We start from the raw sequence: 12,261 nt of genomic DNA, 5'->3' as shown, positions 1-12,261 counted from the left end.
CGGAGCTCTGCGGGGATGCAGTGGTAGCTTTCTGCCACATATATAGGCCAAACAGCTAGATTTTATTCTCATCAGATCAAAGCACATTCATCCCCACAGCATAATGCTGCTGTCACCATGTTACTGAGATTTAATTACACACAGGGGAACTGTATTTACCAATTAGGTTACTGATTTGCTAAGAGGTCACCTCTAAAAGCATTTGGTTGGAATATTATGTATTTAAAGATATCCAAATAAAGGGGGCTGATTTCAAATTTTCAGTTTCAGGTTTTAATTGCCATGAATTTATTTATTTCATAAATGCATATGTTTGTGTTGGCCTCTTGTATTAAATCCCAAGAAAATTCTTGGAAATTTGTAGTTGTAATTAAAAAAATATGTGAACATTTTGGAAAGGTACTGCACATTTTAGAATGGCAGAGTCTTATTTAAGTATATTCTAACGTCTTTGCATCTACCTATATGTGTGTTTGTTCATAAGTGTGCGTAAGTGTGTGGGCCCTAATTACTGCACTGAGCAGGGGTGACAGTTGGGCCCCCAGGGTGCTGCAGGGCATCTCGTGTAGCCGTGGTGACTTTATGAGGGTGGCAGCACATGCACATACAATGGCATACACCATTATACACATACACACACACATCACACACATATTAAGTAGGACATTTCAAGATATGACCTCATTCAGTGGGAAGCAGGATAGATAGGAGAGGGAGGACCTGGGCGAAGCGAACCATTCAAAATAGAAAATGTAAAAAGATTTCTTATTTCCTAACCTTCTTAAGTTCCTTAATTTTGTGCTTAACCTTGGACACATAAATTGCCCTCAAAAAGATTGTCATAGAAATATTAATGGGTGGCATTATTAACTTTAGTCCTCAGCAAATATAATGAATATTCATATTGAAAATTTTTTACTTAAAAGATACTTTTACTAATTAAAAGCTCTCTACCTTCTGTTTCTTTTATTTGGAAAACAACACAACATGACAATTTAAAGGCACCGGAGAATAAAAAAAAATGTTTAGAGATGAACTTGCAGTGGTGGTGTTTTCAAAAATGCCAAAACATGTAGACAGGTCACATATTGCTCTATCTAGTTTATAACGCATAGAAAACACTTAAAGATTGAAAAAAAAAAAAAAAAAGAAAACTGGCCAAATATGCAATATTTATGCAGTATGCATCATGAATCCAAAGTTATGCACACTAAAATTGAAAAAAAAATATTAACCCTCTGGGTCCAGGGACCTACTGAGTCTGCCTCTGCAAAACAACACCCATTCACACAGCAGTCACAGCCTCAGTTTAAAACATTAATTTAGTCGACAATATTGTTTTCATGGTTTGAGTCACAGGGGTGGAATAATGATCAAAGGTTTAAGATTTATGTAGGGTTTGGTAACATCTATTTATGCATCATTATCTGCTCAGCTTCTCTTGCCTCCTCCTCCTTCTTCTGCCTTTACCGGAGATGGATTAGACTCAAATGGAGAGGACAGATGAGGTGCAGATAAGCCTGGGAAAACAAACCGGAAAAGAAGCGGCAAACCTCATGGTGTGCCTCGCCAGTAACAGTCTTAGACTGCAGCGCCTGGCTAACACCAGATTGCAGTCAGCAATTCAAGTGGTTTTCTATAATTCAGAGAGTCAGAGTGAGAGAACTTCAGAGGTTTCTTTACTGTGTCCTGTGTGAATGCTTCAAACACTGCTGCTGTAAACTCATATGCGCTCAAAGAGCACACGACTGTGGATGTATACCTTGGATGTATACCTTGGAAATATTTGCATGTTTTCCATGCATACACTCAGAAAGGTTTCACAATCAACCCAAAGCTTTGAAGGCTGAGGCTCAGTTCATCAAGGCAGGGACAGATGAGAAACTATTTTGGTTTCTTTTAAACTGTATGTTTTTGGACAACATACATGTGTGGGCTCACAGGGTGGTGCATATATATTTTACTTTAAGCCACTGAGGCCTTCATCTAGAGATTTTGAATGTCTCTCAGGGTGATGACCAGGATGAATTAGCTCCATATAAGCCCAAAGCCAGAGAAACAGCATATAAAATCCAGGAAACATATTGCAACCTTTGGTCCCCCAGCCTGTAGCCCACCTTTGTTCATTGCATGTGAAAGAAAAAAAGTGAATGTAAAAACAGAAATGGAAGTGAAAGCTAAAACAGATGGCGATGGAGGAAGGGAAAGTGACAGTAAGGGTGAGAAATGGGGGAGTGTAAACTGATTTGAGGAATGAGGAGTGGGAAGGAAGGAAGGAAGGAAGGAAAGAAAAGAGAAAAAAAAGCTAGAGATTGAGTAACAAAAAAACTGAAATATCGACAGGGTGACAGATAGGAGAATATTAAATGAAGCATGTAGCTATTTAACACTTCCAAAGGTGGGGAAAAGGGCCAAAGGAGCACAGAGAACAAGTCCCCACCCATGTTTTTCCTGCTGGAGCTGTTTGTGCTGAGGGACTTCTTCAGGAGGAATGGAGGGAGCTGGAGGAGGATGGGAAAGAAGGTTGAGGAGGGCAAACACGGTGACGGGGTGGCTTAGAGGGGGGTGTCTGTTTGAAGTCTAAAAGTAATTTTCTAACATGATAGCTGTGGCAGAGGAAGCAGAGAAGAGTTTGCGTGCCTGTGCTCCATCTACATGTCCTTTAGGCTGTCCACACTTTTTCAGGCCTCTGCTGTGCATGTTCATGAGATTAATAAGAAGAATGAGGAAAGAAGAAGAATGTTAAAGGACAGCCAGCCAAAAAGTGTTTGGTTCATGTAGCACTTAAGTATCAGTGAGGGGCAGGGAGTGGACCGTGAAGCACCTCTAAAGATGCTTTAAAGTAATTTTGATCTAAATAGATCACTGTAATGTAGGGTTTCTGTTGGACCACTTGTTGCTGAATATTGGACCATTTGCACATTGTTGGACGTCACTATGCCTTTCCAATGGCATCGGCCATTTTGTATCCAGGACGGTCCGTTCCTACAGATCCCGTCGAACATTGCGACTGATATGACGGGGCATCCCAAGTCTGACGTCACAGGACGCTATATATGAAGGCGCCCATTTTGAACACTCGCCTTCAGCTGGAGACCGTGGCACGGTTACCAACATCTGAAGCATTACCTGGAGAAGAGTCCCGAGTGGATTTCATTTATTCTCTCTCGTTGGCCAACGAAGAATTCATAACTGAGGTTTCTGGAATAAGAAGGCCAGAAATTTCACTTTGCCGATCAAAGACGTGAGTTTAACACGTAACTAAAAAACACGGAGTTTCAAGGAGCCACCTTGTTTTGTTCTAGTCGACTTTGATGGTCAGATCATATTTTCCCTTTCTCCAAGGAGTCTAGAGGACGAAGATTGACCGCTTTTCCTGAAGTTAACTGTGGACACACAGTAACTTCCAACTTCCACCCCATTCTCTCTCAACCCCGCTCAGAAGGGAGACAACGACAAGTAAAACCCATCCTTTATTTTTCTTTCTTTCTTAGATAGTCTGGGCAGGGTACAGGAGGTTTTAGTGTGATGAGATTCGCTATTTAATCTAATGTGTTCTGAATGATATGTGCAGGTAACCTTTTTATTGAAACTTTGATGTGCCGTGTTGGACGTCTGGAAGCCGCTGCGCTCCCCAGCTTTGTCTGTGTTTTGCGGGGTTGTTGAACACCTGAGAGCAAGCGCAGGTGCGCTGTGAGACTGGACTGTTAAAATAACCTCATGGTGAAATTCCCCATTCTCTTTGTCTTCAACCTTACTGCTTGCTAGCTTGCCGCCAAAAGTTTTATAACCCTTTGTCTGCTCGCCTCGCAGAGTTGGGGGAGGTTTTATGACTGAGTATAACTGAGTTACAGTTGGAGCTGCGCCACACCCTCCACTCACCACCACATCCCTTTGTCATATTATCATTTTTGCCATAACTGCTGGTTTGATCCCATACTGCTGTTTTGCTTTATTTGTTTAGTTAGATATTTTACCCCTTTTGTGTAGAACTTTGCAATCGGAAGAGCAAGTGTATCAGGGCTGTGATTTAATAAAAGTTCATATAGATAAAGAGAAGGCGTTCTGTGTTTATTTTGTGTAAGAGTGATTCGTCAGTCAAAATAGGGTTAAAAGTTCCACACGTTTTTGGCAGAAACGGTCGATTAAACAGTGACATCTCTGGTAATAGTTATTAATTATCACTGAGTATTTAACGGTTGTAATTATCAAAGGCGTTGAGCCACAATTACAACACCAGAAGACATCTCTGGTCTCGATTCATAAATGAGGATTTTGGTTAAGAAATTAATTTGGTCAAATTATGATTTTTAATTATAATTATTGATAAAGATTAATCAACCAATAATCATAATTCTAACAGTTTCCAACAATTTGGCTTGCAGTACTCCCTGATACGAAACATTGCTCTAATATATGGTCAGTCTAACCACACCCTGACTGCATCCAAATGTGACAACTTTGAGAAATTTTATGAAACAGGGAACGTTTTCTTTTTCTGAAAACACACAAGGAGCTCAGTGGAGGAGTCTTGTTCAAGTAGTGTAAGTCTAAAAAACACTTCAAAGTGGAATCACATGTTCATGCTCTTAATAGAGATGCACCAAGAAGTGCCTGGGGCCTGGACGATTTTTAGCTCAACTGCTGTCAGGTTGCTAGCAGACTTAAAAATCAAATTTTTTTTAACTGTGAATGCACCATACCATACCACAAATGCTACTAGGCTGTGCTAACAACAATTAAGTTCTTACTAAGTGAAAATTATCATAAATTAGCTACAGTATAAGTGAGCTGCTTTGAAAATAAACTCCAGAAAGCACTGCATGAAAGAGGCTTTATAAGAAAAAACTTTTTATGGAGGCTTCACTGCTGTTTTTTCGGGCTGTCACAACATAGAGCTAGACTTGCAGCTAGAGTTGCAGCTGGTCACTGATGGTCACCACCATCGCCCCATCATCAAGGCACTATACAAGTACAGGCCATTTACCAAATAGCTCTTTCGTCATTTTAACTTTTTCAGAGTTGCTCGTTTCACGACCAACTTTTTTCTTTACAAAAAGGCCGAGTTGCAAAGGGTTTTTAGTGGAGCCTTAGGTGAGACTGGGGTCCGTATAAATAAAAAACATAAAAAATATGATGCATTCATTTAAGCCAGAAAAGCAATGTTTTAACCCAAATTAGAAGGGAACAAACAACATCAAATTAGTCACATTGATATCCAAGTTATTTGCGGTATTCATACACTATATTGCCTAAAGTATTGGGTCCTCCCTCCAAATCATTTCATTCAGGTGTTCCAATTATTTCCATGGCAACAAGTGTATAATTAAATATATACCCCACCTAGGCAAACAGACTGCATCTTTGGGGTCCTTGGACTAGATAAAGCACTATACAAGTGCAGGCCATTTACCATTACCAAATGATAAATGTTTGATGTCCAGATCTTGAAGAATTATCTTGCTCCTTATAGGGATAGTAGGATTCAAACTGGAATTGCTCCAATAAATCCAAAACAAGTGTCATCACATAATAGTGGTGGTTTAATCTTAGATGTCTGCAGATATAGACATGCAAAACTACTTTAGGAATGATAACTCCTAGCTGTGTGTAAAAAAATGAAAAATTACCACAGTGTTTAGAATGACCAGTTACAACAGCGGTGTAGGAAATGATGTTTTAATATGAGAGCACTATCACTGATTGTGATGCTTAATATAGAACATTTAAAATGATTCCCTCACAAAGTGTGACGTCACCTCTGCTCTTGATATGACTAATTAATGGCTTAAGGTAAGAAGTATTTTTACTGCCTTAACAGAAATTGAAGCTGGCTAAAGTCAGTATTTGCAGGTGAAAGCTTTACAAAAAATTCAGCCACAAATTTCTCATCAATGCATCTTCAGTTCTTAAAAGCAAATTCAAGCAAGCGGAAAAAGGCATTTACAAAACACATTGTCAGCAGCCATTTAAAAAAAAAATATTTGGAGCTTCAGTTCAAAATCAGATAAAACAGAGCGAGCCATTGAACTAAAGCTAGTGTACAAGTAAAACACATTAACCATAACTTTTATGACCAAGCCATCATTTCCCCTTCAACCCAGTAAATCCCAGTTGGGAGATAATCTGGTAAATGCAGCAGTATCAGGTCCTTTCTATGTTGCCTGAGAAGTCTTGTGAGACTCTCTAGAGATATGAGGCTTTGATATCAGGACCAATTATTCGGTGCGGGCACACACATATGCACACACGTGTGCACATATGCACACATTCATCATCACACGGCATTTGTGTGCACGCTTCTCCCTGGCCTTGGAGTGTGGTGGAGGAGAAAACAAAGAGGGAATATGATACTTTGGAAACACTGGGCAGGCGGAACATGCTCTGATTTTATCAGCAGGTTGAGCTGAGCTTGAAAGCCAGAGATGATACAGACACAGAGGGAATGATAGAGTGGGAACCAGACAGGTTGAAACAGACTGAGTAAGGAGGGATGTGAGAGTGGTGCAAGACCAAAATTCGCAAAAAACAAATCTCCACTGCCATGTGAGCAAAAGCTGCAATAAAGCCTTTAATGCACATTAACAAGTTTGCCAACGCGTAAGTGGGATATGTGCATGTGCATACAATGTGTGACTCACTGTGTGCATTTCTGCAAAACAGAGCTCTTTTTATTCCTGTGCACATACAGTACTGTGTGCATTAAATAAAAACTTGCCAACAGTGACACACACTCACACATTCTCACCTCAAACATAGGCGATAAACAGTTGTTTCCGGTCTAAGTCACCTCCACAGAGGATCCCTCAAGATTAAGTTTGGCCTCTGGCTCTGCTAATTGGAGCTTAAAGTCTGGTGTAGCCCCTGGGCAGCGTATGCTCTGTGTGGAACATGCTGTGTGTGTATGTGTGTGTGTGTGTGTGTGTGTGTGTGTGTGTGTGTGTGTGTGTGTGTGTGTGTGTGTGTGTATGCCTGAATATAAATTATAGATGGAAAAGGGGTTGGCTGCAGGAGAGTGGCCACACAGGCTGCAGCAGTCAGAGTGTTTAGACAGACCAAGCCAGGCCAAAGTAATGGCCATCACAACACCAGCACATGTCAGAGACAAGTGGTTGGGCAGAGACACGGAGGAGGGAGGAGACAGCACAGCAACGACAGCAGTACTAAAGCAGAAGATAGACGAGGGTAGGAAATAATGGGACATCAAGAGGGGGGCACTCAAAGTCAGAGTAACCCATGATCTGAAAAATCCAGATACTAATGGCGACATAATTGAATTATTTATATCCAGACATTCTCATTACAGAGAGCCCTGGTTTATCATAGCTATCTTGGGCCTGGTAGTATTTCCATTTAGTTCTGACCAACATACCTGCTTCTAATAGAAGAAGTTGGTATTCAGACACTAGAGACCACAGAAGTTTAAATAGCAACAAACTAACCAAACACTCCATGCTTAAAGCTAGTAGTTTGAGGAATGTTTACAGTGTCACCCATTTTAACACAAGTAAAACCTCAAGTACTGACAAAAGAATTGGTGTGTATTTTTCAAATACACATTTTTTTCTAGAGTGAAAAAGGCATGCATATTTTCCTGCCTTTTTTACATGTTGGCTATTTTGCTTTGCCTAGTATGTCGTCTTGCAATCTTACACCACCCTCCATATTTAATGGTTCACATTGTTGTACAATAAGCCATAAAAATAATGCATTTTTTTGCACACTTTCTGAATTAAATTTTTCTAAGAATTCAATATTTAATTTCAGGAAATGTATTCAAGATTAAAAAAAATGTCATGTTAAAATTTTAAACCACAATTCACAGAGTCCCGGTCTCAGCTGGAAACCAGAGATCACTGTGTCACCACCGTTCTAAACCAAATTATTTTTGTACTCATTTTTACGAAGTGTGCTGATACAGGGGTTGGACAATGAAACTGAAACACCTGGTTTTAGACCACAATAATTTATTAGTATGGTGTAGGGCCTCCTTTTGTGGCCAATACAGCGTCAATTCGTCTTGGGAATGACATATACAAGTCCTGCACAGTGTTCAGAGGGATTTTAAGCCATTCTTCTTGCAGGATAGTGGCCAGGTCACTACGTGATACTGGTGGAGGAAAACGTTTCCTGACTCGCTCCTCCAAAACACCCCAAAGTGGCTCAATAATATTTAGATGTGGTGACTGTGCAGGCCATGGGAGATGTTCAACTTCACTTTCATGTTCATCAAACCAATCTTTCACCAGTCTTGCTGTGTGTATTGGTGCATTGTCATCCTGATACACGGCACCGCCTTCAGGATACAATGTTTGAACCATTGGATGCACATGGTCCTCAAGAATGGTCCGGTAGTCCTTGGCAGTGACGCGCCCATCTAGCACAAGTATCGGGCCAAGGGAATGCCATGATATGGCAGCCCAAACCATCACTGATACACCCCCATGCTTCACTCTGGGCATGCAACAGTCTGGTTGGTACGCTTCTTTAGGGCTTCTCCACACCGTAACTCTCTCAGATGTGGGGAAAATAGTAAAGGTGGACTCATCAGAGAACAATACATGTTTCACATTGTCCACAGCCCAAGATTTGCGCTCCTTGCACCATTGAAACCGACGTTTGGCATTGGCATGAGGGACCAAAGGTATGGCTATAGCAGCCCCGCCGTGTATATTGACCCTGTGGAGCTCCTGACGGACAGTTGTGGTGGAAACAGGAGAGTTGAGGTGCACATTTAATTCTGCCGTGATCTGGGCAGCCGTGGTTTTATGTTTTTGGATACAATCCGGGTTATCACCCGAACATCCCTTTCAGACAGCTTCCTCTTGCGTCCACAGTTAATCCTGTTGGATGTGGTTCGTCCTTCTTGGTGGTATGCTGACATTACCCTGGATACCGTGGCTCTTGATACATCACAAAAACTTGCTGTCTTGGTCACAGATGCGCCAGCAAGACGTGCACCAACAATTTGTCCTCTTTTGAACTCTGGTATGTCACCCATAATGTTGTATGCATTTCAATATTCTGAGCAAAACTGTGCTCTTACCCTGCTAATTGAACCTTCACACTCTGCTCTTACTGGTGCAATGTGCAATCAATGAAGACTGGCTACCAGGCTGGTCCAATTTAGCCATGAAACCTCCCACACTAAAATGACAGGTGTTTCAGTTTCATTGTCCAACCCCTGAATGTTCAGAAGGCACTGAATCAGGCATTTTATTTTTGCAGAATTCGTGTGAAACTAAAACCTTCATTCAGGGAGGTTCGTTGGTGATGTTAACTCATTTAGCTGAGTGAAAGTTGACTTTTAATGGTTTAATGTTCTCCCCGTGCATGCGTGGGTTCTCACCAGGTACTCCGGCTTCCTCCCACAGTCCAAAGACATGCCTGTTAGGTTAATTGGTAACTCTAAATTGCCCTTAGGTGTATGAATGAGTGTGTGTGTGGTTGTTTGTGTGTTGCCCTGCGATGGACTGGCAACCTGTCCAGGGTGTACCCTGCCTCTCACCCATAGACTGCTGGAGATAGGCACCAGCTCCCCCGTGACCCACTATGGAATAAGCGGTAGAAAATGACTGACTGACTGACTAAATTAAATCCAAATCCCTGATCTCAACTTTTAAACTGTTTTCCTAAATTTTACATCTTATTGTTTCATACTAATGTTTTTATAGTACCAAATATCTGTCTCAAGCAAAAGTGACAAGGTGTAAAAAACTGAAAATATATTCTATGGCTTGTTTTACAAGGTTGAAGTTTGTTCTTAAGAGGGGTGTACTGAGAGGCATTTGGCTTGAATCCCCCTTGAGAACCTCTCCCAGATTCTCCAAACTGAAATTGCTCTGGTTGATGTCTACTGCAGGTGAGATACTGACTACTCAGAACAGTGAAAAAAGAAAATAACTCTTTGTAACTGGCTATAACAGCACTTGGGAAACACAGATCATTTGTTCAATAATAAACTGATAATACTCTGTGAAGCACTTTATGACCTTCAATCATTGTGCAGCCCAGTCGGGAGAGGAGGTATTCACACTGATGAAGTGAGTGGGGGGAGGGGACGATGACACATTTCGATCCTGCTTCTGTATGGCTTTGTGTTGCTATGCGTTGCCAGGAACTGCTAATAGCAAATCTGCAAGACGCAAAGCTCATGAGTTACACTGCTTTAAGTGTATTTTTCTTCACCTCTGGCTTTTTTTTCTTGCCACTACTTTCAGTTGTGGGTGTTGCTCAGCTGTTGTTTGCTGTGATCTTCTTGAAAGCCGATTTACATGTAGGTAGAGAGGTGACTTATAAACTAGCAGAGTTGACAGCACACATATACTGTTGCTCAGATCTCTTTGCCTCACATAAAGGAGCTGACAATATTGCTGCTCAGTTCTGTCCCAGTTGCACGACTCAGGATTGCACATTGCACTCAAGTATACCATACCATACACTTGTGATTAACTAAGCAACACATAATAAATAATAACTGAGCTTTTCTAGCTATGCACTACAATGCAAGAAGATCCACACCCAATAAATACTGACCTGAGCGACATGATCTTGTAAGCATCAGGAAGGTAGCACCGTGTGTTCTCCATTTGGGCCGGGTCCGAATCACAGATCTTGTCGTCAGTGCGGCCGTAGTTGGCACTTTCGATCATGATGACATCCGTCCCGGGGCAGCGTAGTTCGATGGGGTACGACTCGCAAGACAGTTCCCTGCGAACCACCGCCATGGGAATGGGAGCACGGCCATACACTGGACACAAACACACAGACAGTGGCAAAAAGATGTTATTCGGGTTTCTGGATATTTGTTGTTGAGAACCACTGCAGAACAAGATATGTCAGTATAGCTGCTCTTCAGTTCTGAGCAGCAAAGCTTAAACTGTACAGGCAGAAACCTCGATCATCTTAAACTTTATTCGTTCCCCTGTCAAATAGAGTTGAAAATCCACACAAAAAAATAAAACAAGAGATTCACTAAAATTTTCTGTCACAGCAGGTCTCCTGTGGAATGTATTTGCTAGCTGGATATTTGTAGTTCAGATTGCAAGGAAGTAGAGGCTTGAGTTCAAGGAATACCTCTACCTCCTTGAGGCTTGACCTCAGCCAATAGGCAAGGAGCTGAGGCGGTGGCGTTGTTCCAAAGACTGTCTTTGTCCCACCCCCTTTGTTTTAACATTATCAAATGCATGTTGAGATGGAAAAGACAAAACAGTGAACAAGGAATGTAAAAAAGAAAGATGTAAATCCATTGGGTAAAAAAATACAACAGTGACATATTAGAGGAAAAAATATATCAGTGTTTAAGAATTAAAAGGACAGTAAAACAATTAAAAAATGCATTTATTTTTGAGGGGAAAAATGTTTTAAATATATTTGGGTGGTAATAAATATAAAAGGAATAATAGTGCTAGGATAAAATAAAACAGAAAGAAATTCACTTTCTTAAATGAAAAAAAAACTCTGCCCTGGTCTCAAGTCTTTTGCAGCTTCTAACAGTTTTTTCTTCCAGGATTACACTGTATTTAACTTCATCCATCTTCCATCCTACATTCTCATACTACTCTCCAATTTTGCGTTATTTGCTGTTATTTCAGCTTTTAACTCTATGTTCTCTCTCATCTGGCCTGGTTCTGTGTTTAGCTGTGGCACCTTCATGGCGGGGGCATCGGCTAAGCTGTTGCTACCAGCAACTTCATGCTCACCTTCTACAGATGACACACTTGGCCCTGTCTTTCAGTGTTTAACCCTTTCTCCAAGACATTGCTATTGGCTGAGCTTCTTCTGTGACTAACTCTATGTGCTCTCTTTCATACTCTAGACTTGAAAACTGGCTGTGAGTTCATCTGCTTAGCTGTCTTTCTCTCATAGATGAAGCCTCTAAAGGAGCTATAACTATTATTGTTTCACTTTTCTTTCTTATAGAAAGTACTCCTGGATCAGTGCTTCTGTTTTCTTTTTGTGTTTATGTTCTGTTCTCTCAAACCCCCAGTCGGTCGTGGCAGATGGCCATTCACACTGAGCCTGGAGGTTTCTTCCTGTTAAAATTGAGTTTTCCTTTCCACTGTCGCTACGTGCATGCTCAGTATGAGGCATTGCTGCCAATCAATTCAAGCGACTGTCCACTGTTGCTACATGCTCATCCAGGAGGTGTGAATGCTACAAGTCACTGACTCGATAGAAAATATGCTGGGTTTTATTATGTAAGGATTATGATTATTGATTAATTAATATTTATCAAGAATTATAATTTAAAATCATAAT

General features: G+C 41.0%; 1 protein-coding gene across 9 annotated transcripts in view; it reads right to left on the bottom strand.

Annotated features, from left to right (window-relative positions):
- The window catches only part of adgrl3.1 (adhesion G protein-coupled receptor L3.1), a 247,436-nt gene that overhangs the window by 152,208 nt on the left and 82,967 nt on the right, over window positions 1–12,261 (bottom strand). For all 9 annotated transcript variants that reach the window (XM_047364449.1, XM_047364448.1, XM_047364452.1 and 6 more), the window contains exon 4: window positions 10,537–10,750. In XM_047364449.1, the coding sequence (XP_047220405.1) occupies window positions 10,537–10,750 (214 nt within the window). The remainder of the gene's footprint in view (window positions 1–10,536; window positions 10,751–12,261) is intronic.

Source organism: Girardinichthys multiradiatus, chromosome 5 (genome assembly GCF_021462225.1).
Source record: "Girardinichthys multiradiatus isolate DD_20200921_A chromosome 5, DD_fGirMul_XY1, whole genome shotgun sequence".
In the NCBI taxonomy this organism is placed as follows: Eukaryota; Metazoa; Chordata; class Actinopteri; order Cyprinodontiformes; family Goodeidae; genus Girardinichthys; species Girardinichthys multiradiatus.
This window is presented reverse-complemented; position numbering and strand designations above follow the sequence as displayed.